Below are 18,031 nucleotides of genomic sequence, written 5' to 3'. Positions count from 1 at the left end.
AATGATACCCTGTACATGTACTTAATGAATTTGTTATTTTCTGACTATTATTCATTTCCGGTCTGGTCCCTCTCCTTTGTGTGACCACCAATTGCAAGTAACCAACAACCAGCCTATGCCTATTATGTATGTAAGTACGTATGTAGTGGGACTTTGGGTAAAGTTAATATGGCACGATTGTGGCAAGAAAAGGTTTGGAATATTTGAAACAGAATTGAATTGGATGGAAATTATGGAATTGACAAAGTGTGGTTTGGCTTCATGTTTACCATATTCACTAAACATTATATACTTCAGCCAATCTCTTGTTATACAGTAGGGGACCTTATGCCATTTCTCCATCTCAGCATTCGTTGGCACTAATTGACCATCATCAAAAGGCATGCACACACACACACACACAAAGCAAAAAAAAGCATTCAAAACACAGCTATTGCTGCCCAGTGAACCAGCACTAAGATGTCTGTGCAGCACCTAGGCGCTTGAGTCTACCTGTACACACACACGTACACACATACAATGCATTTGTTAATCTGGTGACATTCTGGGCAATGCTCTCAAACACAGGCAGTATTACACTCTATTAATGCTGAAAGTACTATGTTACTACAATATGCAACACATGTAAACTGGGGCAAATATTTACACAGTGGAGTTACCTATGTAGTATAGTGTACATACAGTATAATATTATATACATCTAAAATTATTATTTTTTCAAATTGTCATCAAATTTTGGCGGTTCCACTAGCATAATTGCTTGCTCTAGTTCTTGGACAAAAGTCAGCACATCAGTGAAGGTGTTGTATAGTGGAGTAGGAGCTATCCTCATAATGTTAGGTCTTCTGGTGCTACACTGTTGGGAATACATAACATGTGTTTATCTCATAATCAGTATAATTTAGTGACAGCCATATACTATTCAATACATACAATTATCAAAGGGAACAAAATTCAACACATGTACACCTGGCTAACTGTGCATGCATGCTCTATTATATCAAAGTTAAGGTCTATGTGACTATTCGATTAGACTGTCTGTAGTGTTGTTCCAGTCCTGCATATTCCTTTGGGTTTAGCTTTAGTTCTAGTACCCTCAGTCAAGGACTTTCAATTTTAGTTCTATTTCATTTTTAAAAAAAAATTATAGCTAGTGCACTCAGTAAAAAAAGTTCTAGTACCTTAGTCAACTTTAATTTATACTGGTGGTCTACCTGATATGTCTACCCTCAGCCCTCGGGCTGACAATAAAACAATAAAACAACAGAAATTTAAATTACATTTTAGTCTTTAATTCTGAACAAGAATACTTTACAAATAAACATAAGCTTAAAATAAATTAGTTTCACTTTAACACTTTAAAAGTATCACTTGCAGACAACTACAGCTTCAAACAAAAGTACTAAATAGCAATGATCTTTACTATATAGCATGCTCTTCAGGTAAAAGTTGCGTGATATACTTTAGTTCTTGAACTAAAAGTTTAAAAGATTTAAGTTTGGTTTTAGGATTTTAGGATCATAAAATAATAAGTGCTAGGATATACTATAGAACTAGAACTAGAACAACACTAACTATCTGACTGCTCTATGACTGTTCTATTTGGCCAACATTTATCAATAAATTGTTTTCTGTTACCTACAAATACCTCTGAATTGGTGAGGGTGGGAGGCCATTGTAGTAATCATGAGAGTAGCATGCAGTAGAGTTGGAATGACTACTTTATTAGAATATTGCTGACTGTTCTATTGGAGTATTATCTCAGTCTATTATTCATGAAATGTACTGACTTCAGCATTTTCAAACTACTGGAATAATTTTAACATTATGCTCCACCATTCCCTACCAATAAAATTGTACAATGTATTTAGGTTATTTAGTTATTTAGAAATATGAAATCCATAACAAACTGATGGGGTGGCTAAAAATAGGCGAACATGAAAGAAGGAATTGGTAAATGACAGTATTCCATTGGCAATCTTCTTTGCTTCACTGTATATAATACAGTTCCTCACTTTTACCGAGGCAGTTGCCTCAATGGTAGCTATACTTATTTTAGAATTAAACATTTGTGGACATCTAAAAGGAATGAACATACATGTGTTATCTAACAGCAGTAAGCATGTATAAAGGTGTAATAATCAAACTCACTATCACTCCTTTCTGGTACAATTTTTGGTTTATTTCTTCAACAGGGCAAGACAATTTCAGTGACAATTGACAACCTCTTTGTTCTGGGTCACTGGGAGTGATGATCTCCACTGTAGCTACAAGTAATCAATTACTCACATTTAAATTTTCATTAGAAATAGACAATACTATCACATGGTAGTTTGTATTCAAGAATTAACCTGTAACTATATATTAAACTGCAATTGAATCAAGTCAAGAACATGCAAGCAAGACTACTCTATTAGAGTCAAAAGTAGTGTAAATGTTCTATTATACCACTGGTATGCATTCGTAACTATATTTGCACTGAGTAATTTAATCTGCACCTGTAGCTGGTGAATGCATGGGCAGTAATGCTAAACAAAAAACATCATTAAATTCAGATTTACACACACCAGAGAGTTTATGGTGTCAAGGCAGCTCCTTTAGTTGCCTCATGGTAGCTGTACCACTATCACTGACATATTGTACCTGGTTGAGTGTTTGTTCCATTACAGTTGGAAACTGCAACTTTACTTTGAAACAGTGAGTTCAGCAAAAGCTCCAGGTAACCAGTCAAAAGCACTGATTTCCTTCTTAATTCCGTAATACTTGTTTGCTTGAAAACCTATGACAAGCAAAAGTGATATACAACAAGTAGCTATATAATCATAAAAATCCTTTGAGATTGTGCAATTACAAAGTATTATATATAATTTACATGCACTAAATAGACTCATACATTTAGAGAAGCTAACAAGCTGACAGTCTCCAACACTGGAGGATTAGACAGTTGAAATCCAGCTGCACCTGGTTGTAGCTCCATTTCTGTTAAGATAATAAAAAATATATACTCCACTTTCTGTATTATGTACAAACATGGACACAGTATACCAGATTAAAATTGCAAATCATGTAATTTCCAGTAGTCATTCATCCAATATTAAAAACACATTGTTTTCTTACTATTATTCATTTCCAGTCTGGTCTCTCTTTTGTGTGACCACCAACCAGCAAGCCTGTATAAACAGCATTTTAAATTGTGTGATTGTCACATGCTATCTGAATCGCTACAATGCAAAGCACAAAACTGTATGCAGTGTGAGGTCTACATGTTAGAGTAAATTGTTTACTCTTGATAATAATTACACTTGGGAAAATCAGGATATTGGTTGAAACAGATTGGTAATGGTTTCCTTTAGTTAAAGGTTTCTGCTATACAGTAGGGAATGCCAAATGTTGAGGTGTCTGAAATGTCATGAAACCTCAGCTGGCCTGTGTGTGTATGCATGTAGTAAAACTTGACAGAGTAATAAATTCTTTGTACACTTTAAAGTGATGTAGATATTATATGTACTACAACCAAACACTCACCTAGGTAGTGCAAACTCTTCAGCATACTTTTTGTGTAAGAAGAATCCACCAATACTACCGGGTCCACCATTCATATACTTGTAGTTACACCAACCAGCAAAATCCACTCCCCAGTCAGTTAGGTGTAGTTCAACATTTCCTATGGCATGAGCCAGGTCTATACCAACACAGCAACCCTATCACAAAACAGGAAAGTGGCAATCACCTCTATCACATAATCTTATTGCTACACACTTGCAGTAGCATATCTATAATAGGGATGGGCCTAGTGGGGCCTGTGCCCTACCAAAGAGTTCTGTTGCCCCACCAAAAGTGAGATTAAGATACTCTAATAGAGCAGTCAATCACTCTAATAAAGCAGTCATAGTATCAGAGAAACAATGTAGAAAATGATATAGTTGAAAAAAAGGATTTTTATGTACTTTATCAATAAATTTGGTGGAGGGCAGCCATTATGAGCAGGTAGTTACATTTTTTTTTGCGCTTCATGCAGTGCCCTACCAAGCTAGAGAGTCTAGATACGTCACTGCACACTTGCATTGTAGTGAACTGAAACATGGGCTAGCATGATTCGATCATACAGAAGTGAAGAAAAACCCTCCAATTGGACAATCAGCGTGCACTGATGTGACTGGGCCTGCAATAATAGGCCATGCAGACACACAAAATTTGACTATACTTTGAGTTTCATATTTAGTAGAGTAGCTTAACAAACTTTTTGTTACAGAGCACCATTTTTAGTATACAAGTTCTTTATGATGTACTTATTAATATTAGAAGGGGTTCCCACCAAACCTAATTATGTGTGGGCTGAAAACAAAATGGCCATCAGCAGCCCCAATATAGTACATTCACGGTGTATATATATGTGTGTGTGTATATATATATCCACCCCAAAAACACCTTCGCTGTACAAAAGGCGCGCCCAAGAAACTACAAGTACCTGGAACCCAATGTAAAAAAACAAAAAGAAAACAGCTCAGCTGAAGTGAAAAGTAACTGGTAACTTAAAGAGCTGATATCTGAAGCGGCCAAGAATACAATTACTAAAGTTTAATCCATGCAAGAACACCTTGGCTATAAAACAGGTGTGTACATGAAAGTAACTGGCAACTGAAATGGCAGATATCTGAAGTGGCCAAGAATGAATGGTCGTATACAACTAATTCAAAAATTTAACACTGAACCTTTATAATTCAGCTGTGTTCTACGTATATTCACTCTTGCAGCATCGTAAAGTAATTTCTTTTAACTCTAATTGGCTGGTAATTTGGCCGCCTTTTCTTGCTCTATTATACTGACTATTAAAAAAGGCGGCCAAATTACCAGCCAATTAGAGTTAAAAGAAATTACTTTACGATGCAGCAAGAGTGAATATAGAACACAGCTGAATTATAAAGGTTCAGTGTTAAATTTTTGAATTAGTTGTATACGACCATTCATTCTTGGCCACTTCAGATATCAGCCATTTCAGTTGCCAGTTACTTTCATGTACACACCTGTTTTATAGCCAAGGTGTTCTTGCATGGATTAAACTTTAGTAATTGTATTCTTGGCCGCTTCAGATATCAGCTCTTTAAGTTACCAGTTACTTTTCACTTCAGCTTAGCTGTTTTCTTTTTGTTTATTTACATTGGGTTCCAGGTACTTGTAGTTTCTTGGGCGCACCTTTTTTACAGCGAAGGTGTTTTTGGGGTGGATATCACTCATTTTTGTCATTGATAGACTCTATATCAAGACACACGGTAGTGTGTCGTGCGGCCCAAGAAGCCGGCGCGTAACACCCGTGAGTATATTGACAGGAAGAAAGAAAACGCAATTTTCGCACCTCCGTAGCTCTGTGCTTCCTTGATGAAACAAGACGATTTTTGCTGTGGACATTCCCTCCAACTGCAGCACTCCACATTCCAAATTTGAGCGAAATCGCTTCGCGCGTTCCCGAGATATGCGACTTAAAAAATTGGCTCAGTTTCTTCGTTTTTTTCTTCTTATTTTTCTTTTTCTTGTCGCACACTTACAAAAATTGCTATAAAACTCGAACGCCATATCCGATTGCCTTGAAATTTGGCACACAGAAGGGGGATGTAAAGGCGCATCTCGGTACCAACTTTGGCTGGAATACGATAAACAGGCAAAGAGTTATGAGCGATTATTCACGAAAATTAACACCAATATGTTGTCACGCCTACAGGATAAACCGCGTATGGGAAGAAGCTGAAAATCGGTGAGTGAATAGGTTAACTATTGAACCTCAAACCTTTTGTGGTTTGAAAGAAATCGAGCTAAAAAACAGGAAGATACAACGAAAAAACCAACAGTGTGTAACAATTACGCAATCGAGATTAGCTAATAAAAATAACGACTGCTTGCCACGCCTACCAGATAAACCGCTTGGGGTAATGCTTTGAAAATCGTTGTACAGATGGAGTAATCATCTTAGAAAGGCTCATCAATGGTGTAGAAGAATCAGACTTAAAGCCACGTAGTTATAACACGAAATCCAACTTGGTGCAGCAAGTGCGAGATCGAGATACTCTAATAGAGCAGTCATCCTAATAGAGCAGTCATCCTAATAGAGCAGTCACCCTGAAGAGAATTCAAGAGATCAGCTAGAAACAAGAAACATGTATAGAGATCAGCTACACACAAGTCACTCTGTAGAGAGATCAGCTAGAAGAAGTTACCTTGTAGGGAGTTCATGCAACTATGGAAATGGATAGTTCAGCTAGAAAAAATCACCTTGTATAGAGTTCAGCTACAAAGAAACCACCATGTACAGAGTTCAGCTACAAACAAATCGTCCTGTGGAGGGATCAATAGAAGAAGTTACCTTGCAGAGAGTTCAGCTACAAAGAAACCATCATGTAGAGAGTTCAGCTACAAACAAATCTCCCTGTAGAAAGATCAGCTAGAAGAGGTCACCTTGTAGAGAGTTCAGTTACAAAGAAACCACCATGTAGAGAGCTCAGCTACAAACTAGTGACTTTGTAGAGACATCAGCTAGAAGAAGTTACCTTGTAGAGAGTTCAGCTACAAACAAATCACCCTGTAGAGAGATCAGCTAGAAGAAATTACTTTGGTGAGAGTTCAGCTACAAAGAAACCACCACGTAGAGAGTTCAGCTGCAAAGAAATCACCCTGTATAAAATTCTGCCACAAGCAAATTGCCCTGTAGAAAGATCAGTTAGAAGAAGTTACCTTGTAGATAAGATCTCCCTGTAGAGAGATCAGCTAGAAGAAAGTACCTTGTAGAGAGTTCAGCTACAAAGAAACCACCATGTAGAGAGTTCAGCTGCAAAGAAATCACCCTGTAGAAAATGCAGCCACAAACAAATTGCCCTGTAGAAAGATCAGTTAGAAGAAGTTACCTTTTAGAGAGTTCAGCTACAAAGAAACCACCCTGTAGAGAGATCAGCTAGAAGAAGTTACCTTGTAGATCGTTCAGCTACAAACAAATCACCCTGTAGAGAGATCAGCTAGAAGAAGTTACCTTGTAGAGAGTTCAGCTACAAAGAAACCACCATGTAGAGAGTTCAGCTGCAAAGAAATCACCCTGTATAAAATTCTGCCACAAACAAATAGCCCTGTACAAAGATCAGTTAGAAGAAGTTACCTTGTAGAGAGTTCAGCTACAAAGAAACCATTTTGTAAAGAGCTCAGCTGCAAACAAATCACCTGTACAGAATTCAGCTATGAACAAATCACCCTGTAGAGAGATCAGCTAGAAGAAGTTACCTTGTAGATAGTTCAGCTACAAACAAATCTCCCTGTAGAGAGATCACCTTGTAGAGAGTTCAGCTACAAAGAAACCACCATGTAGAGAGTTCAGCTGCAAAGAAATCACCCTGTAGAAAATTCTGCCAGAAACAAATTTCCCTGTAGAAAGATCAGTTATAAGAAGTTACCTTTTAGAGAGTTCAGCTACAAACAAATCTCCCTGTAGAGAGATCAGCTAGAAGAAGTTACCTTGTAGATAGTTCAGCTACAAACAAATCTCCCTGTAGAGAGATCAGCTAGAAGAAATTACCTTGTAGAGAGTTCAGCTACAAAGAAACCATCATTTAGAAAGTTCAGCTTCAAACAAATCACCTGTAGAGAGTTCAGCTACAAACAAATCTCCCTGTAGAGAGATCAGCTAGAAGAAGTTACCTTGTAGATAGTTCAGCTGCAAACAAATCTCCCTGTAGAGAGATCAGCTAGAAGAAATTACCTTGTAGAGAGTTCAGCTACAAACAAATCATCCTATTGAAAGATCAGCTAGAAGAAGTCACCTTGTAGAAATTTCAGTTACAAAGAAACCACCATGTAGAGAGTTCAGCTACAAACTAGTCACCTTGTAGAGACATCAGCTAGAAAAGTTACCTTGTATAGAGTTCAGCTACAAACAAATCTCCCTGTAGAGAGATCAGCTAGAAGAAATTACCTTGTAGAGAGTTCAGCTACAAAGAAACCATTCTGTAAAGAGCTCAGCTGCAAACAAATCACCTGTACAGAATTCAGCTCCAAACAAATCACCCTATAGAGATATCAGCTAGAAGATATTACCTTGTAGATAGTTCAGCTACAAACAAATCACCCTGTAGAAAGATCAGTTAGAAGAAGTTACCTTTAGAGAGTTCAGCTACAAAGAAACCATTCTGTAAAGAGCTCAGCTGCAAACAAATCACCTGTACAGAATTCAGCTACAAACAAATCACCTGTAGAGAGTTCAGCTACAAACAAATCTCCCTGTAGAGAGATCAGCTAGAAGAAGTTACCTTGTAGAGAGTGAAGCTACAAACAAATCACCCAATTGAAAGATCAGCTAGAAGAAGTCACCTTGTAGAAAGTTCAGTTACAAAAAGAAACCACCATGTAGAGAGTTCAGCTACAAACTAGTCACCTTGTAGAGACATCAGCTAGAAAGTTTACCTTGTAGAGAGTTCAGCTACAAAGAAACCATTCTGTAAAGAGCTCAGCTGCAAACAAATCACCTGTACAGAATTCAGCTACAAACAAATCACCCTGTAGAGAGATCAGCTAGAAGAAATTACCTTGTAGATAGTTCAGCTACAAACAAATCACCCTGTAGAAAGATCAGTTAGAAGAAGTTACTTTGTAGAGAGTTCAGCTACAAAGAAACCGTAAAGAGCTCAGCTGCAAACAAATCACCTGTACAAAATTCAGCTACAAACAAATCACCCTGTAGAGAGATCAGCTAGAAGAAGTTACCTTGTAGATAGTTCAGCTACAAACAAATCACCCTGTAGAGAGATCAGCTAGAAGAAATTACCTTGTAGAGAGTTCAGCTACAAAGAAACCATCATATAGAGAGTTCAGCTGCAAAGAAAACACCACTGCCCAAATTTCAAGGCAATAGCTCCTTCCAATCTGAAGTTATCAATTGTCAAAGTTGGCAAATTGGATGTGTGGAAGGCCCCTTTCGCAAATCCGGTCACATATGTATTATATGTGACCGGATTTACGAAAAAGGGTCTTCCACACACATCCAATTCTATGAACTTGAATGACCATACCTTTGTGCTCAAAGAAGATACTAACCTGAAATTTTGTTCATGCATTAACCTATGTTGTTACTCATCACTGTCCAAATTTCAAGGCAATACTATTTTCCTATCTGACATTATGAACTGCCAAAGTTCGTAAATTGGATGTGTGTGGAAGACCCCTTTTCGCAAATCCGGTCACATATATATAATTTGTACATTTACTTCATCTTTTCTTCTTCCTGTAGTAAAGAAAAAAACATAGGTTAAAAAATTCCCAAAGCTGGCCATAGGCCGGCTTTGGGGTATACAAATACAAAAAGAAATGAAATCTAATCCAAAACAGCCAAGCTGTAAAAATAGTGTGCGGCCCTCAGAAAGGCTATGGTGAAAAAAGATGTGAAATCCAAGGCGGCGGCCAAGAAATGGCTGTGATGGTAGGTTAATGGTAAAAATTTTAATAATGACAATTCAGGTAAATTTTGTGAAGCGGCACAAAATTCACCTGAATTGTCATTATTAAAATTTTTACCATTAACCTACCATCACAGCCATTTCTTGGCCGCCACCTTGGATTTCACATCTTTTTTCACCATAGCCTTTCTGAGGGCCGCACACTATTTTTACAGCTTGGCTGTTTTGGATTAGATTTGGTTTACAAGGTAATTTTTTTTGGAAATGAGCAATTAACATTAATGCAGAATATTATCTTGGAGAGTCAGTAAAATCCATACATAATAATGATTGTTTCATAACACTGTAAATTCGGAAGTATGAATTTACGGTGTAGTATGACTGTTCTATTAGAGTAAATCTATCTTTACTGCCTGCATGTGACGAATATATCTCATATCTGTGCATGTTAAATGCTTCAGACACCTAATTAAACTTGCAAGTGACTAATTAGTTTACAGTTGCTACACAGCTATAAATACATTTGTAATTGTTATCACCATAATCATTTATCATGTTATAACCATTTTTTATTATTTTGGTCACAACGTCAGGATTAGAGCAGCAGAGAAAGGAATAGAGGACTCAACCATCAAGACTTGTATATGGGAGATGGAACAGTATTGTGATGGACAATGCCGGTACTAACCCATCAAGGGTGTTGCAGTGCAGTATAGATGCAAGACCAGAGCCTCGATCGTCACCTTTTGATTGTGGTCACAACTTCAGGATTGGAGCAGCAGAGAAAGGAATGGAGGACTCAATCATCAAGACTCGGGGATATGGAATAGTATTGCCAAGGATAATGCCAGCACTAACCCCTCAAGGTTGCCACAGTGCAGTATCGATACAACCACTCCAACCAGTGCATAAGACCAGAGCCTCGATCATCACCTTTTGACTGAAATTTTTATACTTGATGAAGCAATTTAAACAAAAAAGTTGTAGTACTTATACTTTCCTGAGAGAGCATGCCCCCAGAGTCCCAGACTCCCTTGCCTGTTCAGCAGAATAATAGGATTGAGCCTTACTACCACTTTCACCTTTATTCTTGGCCTGGATGTACATATCGGCAACATAATACAGTAGCTGTAGATAACGCCCCTAGGCAGAGCTATAGGGGTGGGAATTTTTCCCTACTATCACACTATCACAGTAGTTCTTCTCGCAGTTCTTTGCCTGGCCATCATCAACTGCTGTCAAAACATTAGTGTCGTCCCCCAGACCCTTCCTCAAGCATGCTTATCACACAAAAATAACTTAGTTTAGCAGTGCACAAACAATTATTGACAGCATATGTACACTTACCGCATTGTTGAACCATGTATACCACCAGAATCCACCGGATTGACAACTAACATGTGATCTGTTTAGGGGAAATCTCATGGAAAGTCCCTAATTACCTTAAGCGGACACTCGTGATACGTGGTTTTAAATTGAATGGTTTAAGAATGTAACTAGATGGTGAGGCGTACTTTAATCGGCTCGACTTTAATGAGAAACTCGAGCCCCTCGTGAGAAACTACATCGCTTGAGCAACGCTTGAAGAAGTAAGAGTCAAGAATACTGATCGAGGTACTCTATGATATATGCCGGTCTTGAATGCTAACGAAACGAAGAGTGAAGTTTGTGTAACGTGTCACATCGCCACACACTGATTCACCGTGTTTGTGCGATAGGGTTTATGGACCTGTCCACCAGATGCTGAAAGGAAATTCATTCCACCACATGTTGAAAGGAAATTCATTCCAACTTGTGAAGTTATTGATATACTCATTGTTGGGGTCCACGGGGACATCGATGATCATTTACCAGTCAGCTGTAAGTAATGTCACAACAGAAGGAAAGGAACCATTTCCATACCCCAGCTATGGCATACTGATTTTCCTGGTCAGTTTATGTACACTCAACCACAGATCAAAATATAGAACTTTGGTTGCAGGTGGAAAATAAACACCTTTTTACTCAGTTACAAGAGATTCACCCAGCTGGGATAAAATGTTGAAGTGAATGTCATTAGTACTAACTTGTTCATCAGGTATTGGACAATTCCAAGTGTCCAGATTATGCAGTTGTCCTCATGTTCGAGTTTACACGTTTAGGCAAGTTCCACAACGTCCTATAATCTATTACTATATCAGTGTGGAATAATGCTTATATAATATTTTTCATATTCCAGGCTTTAGGTGTATTGTATTTAACACCTGCTTGTTGGTTTTTGCAGGCCATCTGGTCATACTGGTTTATCCACTAGCAGTTGAATGTGATCATGGTACATATGTAAGTTGAGACCATGCAAGAACAAAGATACAGGTGTCATGAATTTCAGGTCAGTTAACGTTCAGAGGAATTGTATTATTGCAATTGTTCTTTTTGTAGTTATCAATTATCAGTGACCAGTTTGTGATAGCGTACTTTTGTTTGACCAATGACCAAATGTTCTGGTTTACATGCTTACCCAACAGTTATGTTACTCACTTAACCTGCATATGGGATATATATTTTTTTAGTTCATTTTGATTATCCATCCTTTATTGGTACAGCCTGGCATATTGATTTTTTACACATTTTCTTTTTAATTCAGTGCCTGCTGGATTGTTTCGTCAGATATCGAAACAGGTGTCTTTGGTGTTGCGACCGATGTTCCAGGTCAGTTTGCTTGTGTGTTTAATTTAAGGTTGACTTCAGTGCTTGCTTATTCTTTTACAGGTCTCGGTATCGAGTGTCATGAATTTCAGGTCAGTTGACGTACAGAAGAATTGTATTATTGCAATTGTTGTTTTTGTAGTTATCAATTATCACTGTATACTAGTGATGTGAATTTGCAGGTCAGTCTACTCAGATGTATCGGGCATAGTGTTGATGGGTTCAAACAAATATCCAGTGTAGACTGTAGTGGCATCAAGGGTGTTAATTTCTAGGTCAGTTTACATGTTGTGATGTTAGTGATTTTTTCCTAGTACCCAGATGTTAAGTGTATTGTATTTAATGCCCACCTGTTATGTTTTTAAATTATGGTATATCAGTGTAGACAGTACAACAGTAAGCCTTCTGTGTTGTAGTAACTATTTGTTTCATAATTATGCTGTTGTCCTGGAATGGCACAATTTTTGGGCAACCAGTGTGAAGTCCAGTGGTACAAACATTGTATTATGACCAAGTTGTGATAGCGTACTGTTGTTTGACTAATGTCCTAATGTTGAGGTTTGACATGCTTACCCAACAGTTATGTTATTCATTCACTTAGCCTGGGATATAATTTTTGTTCATTTTGATTATCCATGCTATTATTAATACAGCCCGGCATATTGATTTTTTGTACATTCTCTTTTAATTCAGTGCCTGCTGGATTGTGTCATCAGATATCGAAACAAGTGTTTTTGGTGTTGCGACCAATGTTCCAGGTCAGTTGCATGAGTGTTTAATTTAAGGTTAACTTCAGTGCCTGCTTATTCTTTTACAGGTCTCAGTATCGTCATGCTGACATACAAGAAATCATCACTATTGTTGGAACTATTTTTAGTCAAGTCTTGATGTGATGTTGATTAACGTTGTTACACATTGTTGTATGTTTACCATATGGCAAGAAATTTTCATGGCCATCATGAAATTTGAATATTGTGTAAGTTGTGTGGAACAACCCCAACTCATACATGGTCACTGGCAAACCATGAACCACATTCGAGCCACAACACCACCAACCACATTCGAGCAATCCATTACAAAATTTTGTTGCACCATTTGTGTGTGCATAATACTTAATGAAAGCCATAATACAAGCTACATGGTAAACACTACATAGAGGTGGTAACCCCTAAAGGCTTGTTACCTTTTGTATTCACCTTATCGGCCTTTGTGGTTAATCTATTAAAAATTACATGTAAATAGAGAATTGAAGAGTATGCTTAAAGCACCTTCGCTAGTGATTTTGTTCTTCACACCATAAGATAACTGGCGATTTATAAACGCTCGCATGGGGTGTGGCACTAAATGGAATTTAAAAGATTTCTGCTTAAAACGCCATCCCTAGGGAACTTACGGTTCAGCACGTTGTCACAACTTGTTTATCAGGCATTAGAGTTTGTGTCCACGTCGTGCCTTTAAAAGTTATTGTAGGGATTAGAGGTTTGATTGAAGAAAATACGCGTATAGGCAAACCAGGATTGGATAATGTCAGTGCTAGATCGACTATACAAACACGACTATGTTGACTGGTATAACGTGACAGTAGTTGTAACATAAGGTAGAGAAATAAAGTGAAATACGCCTATTTTTTATTTTGCGATGGTTACTTTTTTATTTTAGCGAGGTCGCAAGAAAACTATGATGATGATGACGACTCCTAAAGATTTTTTTATCACGTAACGCAATACAAACTATTGAGAGATGTTGCATAATCTAGGACTAATATTGCAAAACCGGCCCTACACGTAAATAACTCACAGTAGTGGCCGCGCGTCTTTTAATTGGGCGTGCGCTTTGTAGTTTCTTGGCCGCGCGACTCACTACCGTGAGTCTTGATGTAATAGATAAAGCACTGCCGCAAGTGCTATACGGGAAATATAGCACGAAAAGAGTGGCCGAGAGACAAATATAGCATGAGGCGAAGCCGAGTGCTATATTTCGTCTTGAGACCACTCTTGAGTGCTATATTTCCCATATAGCATGAGCGAAAGGCAGTGCTTTATCTGGTATAGAGAACTGTCAACTTGAGGTACACACAAGACACACAAAACAATTAGAAACTCACGGAAGAGTATTATCATCGGTAGAATAGGCATTGTGCCTGTATTTCGCCTGCATTGCACTGTGCGGTGCCTTCATTAGTCGTTTTGTGTGTCTAGTCCGTCTTCTCAATACGTAAAGTTTTTGATTGTGGTACTTTAATAAGCATATTTCTGTGATATTCCTAGGACTCGTCCGTTTATGTGAGCAAAACATACTAAGAAAGTTCACTGCTGCTGACCACAAACAACCATCATTGAAATCTTCAAGTGTGTCTATAAATTAAATAAAGTGGTTTGGCTCTTACTGGTTGGGTTGACTGGTCAGCCAGTGCAGTCAGGCTATCAGCCTACACTGGCTTGGTTGATTGGTTGTACTGGCCAGAATGCAGTGATTGCTCACTCAAAGTAGGCTATCAGCCTAAAAAATAGACCTGGAAGTTCTATAACTACCTGATATAGAACTGTGGTCTATTAAAGTGTTCTATAACTACCCAATATAGAATACTTGGGCTTTTACGGCAAATATAGAACACTTTTTTACTTTGATACTCCCACGCAAAGTTCTTTATATATATATAGAGTGAAATACACTTATGTAGTTTTCCTATTTTATATTTTGCATTCAATATGTACAGACTTGTCAAATGAATTAGCAAATGGCACTGTAATTTTGTGTGTGTGCAATTTGAGTAGCCTTCTTAGACCAGTTAGTGGCAGTTAATACCAATGTTTAAGATGCATGTTCACAACCATGCTGTGGTCAATGCATCAACAGGCATTTGGACTATGTAATACACAATTTTTGTCTCAAGCTACAGTGTATAGCTCATGCACACAATGCAGTTTGGTGAAGACTGTTAACATTAGACCCATAGAGAAGACTACTCATTGCAAATTGCACATGTGCAAAAGATAACTTACACTACAATTTACTGATTCATTTGACAAGTTTGTACATATTGAATGCCAAATATAATTCAACAAAATAGGAAAACTAACTCCACATTCAAGTGTATGGCATACCATTAATGTACTATACTGAGGCTACTTGATTTTCAACTCACACATAATTAGGTTTATACATCATTCCTGGCACCTTTTAAAGCTTTGACCAATGTAAAAGATTTATAATCAGTATTGTCTTTATGATAAGAATGCAAGGGCGGATTTCTCAGTTCATGTGCTGAACAACCTACCTATAGCCAAATGTGGCTCAAACATTGATATAAATTATTAGTTTGCTTAGGGGCTGGTGCTTAGCACATCCTCTAAAATATTAAGAAAATTTTGGAGAAGCCTGTATGTTACAGACTCTTTTCCACAACCTAACTTGCTTTCAAGGGGAAAAGCAAGAATGTATATTTGGTGTCAAGTGTAGTTATAGTAGCCATCCAAGAAAGCCGTCTAAAATTTCGTGCATCTCTCCCAGCACCTTTTAAATTTTCAGCAATGTGAAAGATTTAGTATTGTCTCTAGTTCAAAGTAGTCTTGCCAGTCAGCCTGCAATTTTGTTTTCTTTGTCATTTGATCAGGAAAAAAGATTTAGGATTTGGTCTTTTTCCCGACCAAATGGTGGCTGTGTGGCACTTAATCTGCTACATGGTAATAATACAGTATGTATGCAGGAAGGGTTTGCAGACCAATGCAAAGCAAATGCTTAAAAAGTAATATTGTAGTATAGTGCATCTTAATTAGCTACGTGGAGGATCTGAAGTAACCACATGGACAATTCAGTCTGTTGACTACTTCGCATTTCAAGTACCTCCAATATAACCATGCAGGTATGTAGATTTTGTTTGCTGAGATATACTGTATGTTTCTGCATGCATCTTTTTGAATCTTGGGTTGCCTTGTAGACTTTCCATTCAAGTGACAATCAAAAATTGCATGGTAAAATTGCATTCTGTATAGTCATAACAGGGTGAACCTACTTCAGGAGGTTGTAATCAATTACTACACTATCCATGACATGTAGTAGCTGAATGTAATTTCAAAAAATCAAAATATGTTTACAAACTATATCCCCAGCATTATAGGTTTCTAGATCATCAATGTAATTATGTCACATATAAACGTTAGTTGGAAGTACACCAAAGATGTAAACTGTTACGATATGCTGTCCTACCATGAGATTGGCAAGTTTAAGGGCAAACAGGTCGAAAATTAGACTTACTGTACACTTAATAAACAACTTAAGAGAAGCCAAAGAAAGTGTTGCTTTCCTTACCCCTATACTCTTAACGTGCAGTGTGGGGGATAGGGTAACTTTGGAAATGAATTACACAGTGAAGTTTGAATAATACAGCACATTTGGATGCCATTCTGGGGTCTGGGGGTATCTTCCCTAGGAATATTATTGATTATAGAAGGTCTGTTATGACATTTTAGACTGTTTTTATTGTGTTTTTTACAGATAAATTATTAACTACAGGCCTACAGCTTATTAAAGGAGATAGTGGTTGACTGCTCTATTAGAGTATTTAGATTTTTTGCAACAAGCAGTGACCAATAATAATGGGGGTGTGGCACCCCTTCTAAAAATGGTCCAAATGTTTCAACAAATCTTCAGAACAAAATTAGTGCTTTTATCCACTTCGTAATGACTTCCTCAAAATTTGATGCTAAGCTACTCTACTACAGTGTAATTATAATATTTGGAAGAGTGCTGTCCCACTAGAAACTTGTGAGAAGACTAATGCCTCCAGAGGGAGTCAGAGTAGTAATATGAAAATTCTGTGGAATGCACAACTCATTGGTGACTTGACACCTCCATCTATAGGTATGCACCAAATGAGTCACAACAGCTAGGATATGATTTCTGGCTGCATTCAACTTAAACTTAAACAACATAAAGTCCTTGGCAGCAAAGTGCATGGTGCTCAAAGTGCATGATGCTCTAATAGACCATAAAAATTCCAATGAACTAAGCATTGCTGCATTAGAGTATACTGCATATAAGTATGATGAAGTTACATAATAGGAATACTCTGAAAGCATTTTTAGTAATATGAACACATTTAATATAACCCACTGCTATAGCTACGTACATCTATTGCTCATATAGTTACAGTGCTAGCACTCATGTGCATTCACAAATGTAGCCAAACAAATAATTTTGGACATAGCTATACACTGTTTAGAACATTCACTAGAAAGTTTGCAAAATTACAATCTTGCATCATGGTTAAGGTTGTTAGGGAATTATAATTAACCTTATGGTGTACATCCCAATATATCGAATTAACTCACCTTGGAATGAGCGGTCTCAGTAATAGCAGCAATGTCAAAGAATTGACCAGTTAAGTACTGAACTCCTGTACAAACACATAATTGTCTTATATAAATAATTAATAAATTACCACTAAATAGCACTAAAGCAATAGAGTCTCCTTCCTGGTTGATTTTAGCTAGAATGTCTTCAGTCCGGAGGGTATACTCATCCTATATTTACCAAACAAGTTGAATGATGTATATAACAACAGGCAAGCACACTATACCATTTACCTTACGTGGACTGACAACCACTAAGGAATCAGCTGGATTATAGCCATGCAATTTGATTTGTGATTCAGCTACATACTGTTGCAACAATACTAATATGGTAACCAGTGATACTGTATATACATGTACTCACATGTTGGGTAGGAAATGCATCACACTCGATGAGGATTTTATGTCTGGTAGTAGTTGGTCTATAGAAGGCCACCATACCAAGGTGTAGGTTAGCTGTGACTCCATTCATAATGGCTACCTCAAGGGTAGGATCATGTGATCCTGTAATGATGCAATAGTATTATATAAAATGTATGTATTGTATCTGTAGGTATGAATAATTTGAAT

General features: G+C 37.5%; 1 protein-coding gene and 1 long non-coding RNA gene across 7 annotated transcripts in view; one reads left to right on the top strand and one right to left on the bottom strand.

Moving 5' to 3' along the window:
* Positions 1-557: 557 nt before the first annotated feature.
* The window catches only part of LOC136239756 (kynureninase-like), a 35,450-nt gene continuing 17,976 nt past the window's right edge, over positions 558-18,031 (bottom strand). For both annotated transcript variants that reach the window (XM_066030482.1, XM_066030490.1), the window contains exons 4-13: positions 17,826-17,965; positions 17,696-17,770; positions 17,551-17,632; positions 17,441-17,505; positions 3,526-3,701; positions 3,118-3,170; positions 2,894-2,979; positions 2,644-2,779; positions 2,152-2,267; positions 558-856 (exon numbers count right to left, since the gene is read on the bottom strand). In XM_066030482.1, the coding sequence (XP_065886554.1) occupies positions 710-856; positions 2,152-2,267; positions 2,644-2,779; positions 2,894-2,979; positions 3,118-3,170; positions 3,526-3,701; positions 17,441-17,505; positions 17,551-17,632; positions 17,696-17,770; positions 17,826-17,965 (1,076 nt within the window). In that variant the 3' untranslated portion in view covers positions 558-709. The remainder of the gene's footprint in view (positions 857-2,151; positions 2,268-2,643; positions 2,780-2,893; positions 2,980-3,117; positions 3,171-3,525; positions 3,702-17,440; positions 17,506-17,550; positions 17,633-17,695; positions 17,771-17,825; positions 17,966-18,031) is intronic.
* LOC136239855 (uncharacterized) lies at positions 10,525-13,080 on the top strand. 5 transcript variants are annotated; one of them, XR_010693613.1, is made up of 9 exons: positions 10,525-11,089; positions 11,144-11,354; positions 11,407-11,566; positions 11,689-11,793; positions 12,049-12,113; positions 12,174-12,202; positions 12,293-12,385; positions 12,804-12,868; positions 12,928-13,080. It is a non-coding gene; the product is annotated as an uncharacterized lncRNA (long non-coding RNA). The 5 variants fall into 5 exon arrangements; XR_010693612.1 differs by having other exon boundaries at positions 10,527-11,354; positions 12,253-12,385; XR_010693611.1 differs by having other exon boundaries at positions 10,529-11,354; positions 11,407-11,502.

The sequence above is a fragment of the Dysidea avara genome, chromosome 1, assembly GCF_963678975.1.
Source record: "Dysidea avara chromosome 1, odDysAvar1.4, whole genome shotgun sequence".
NCBI classification, from domain to species: Eukaryota; Metazoa; Porifera; class Demospongiae; order Dictyoceratida; family Dysideidae; genus Dysidea; species Dysidea avara.
The sequence above is the reverse complement of the archived record's forward strand: the minus strand, read 5'-3'. Positions and strand labels throughout refer to the sequence as shown.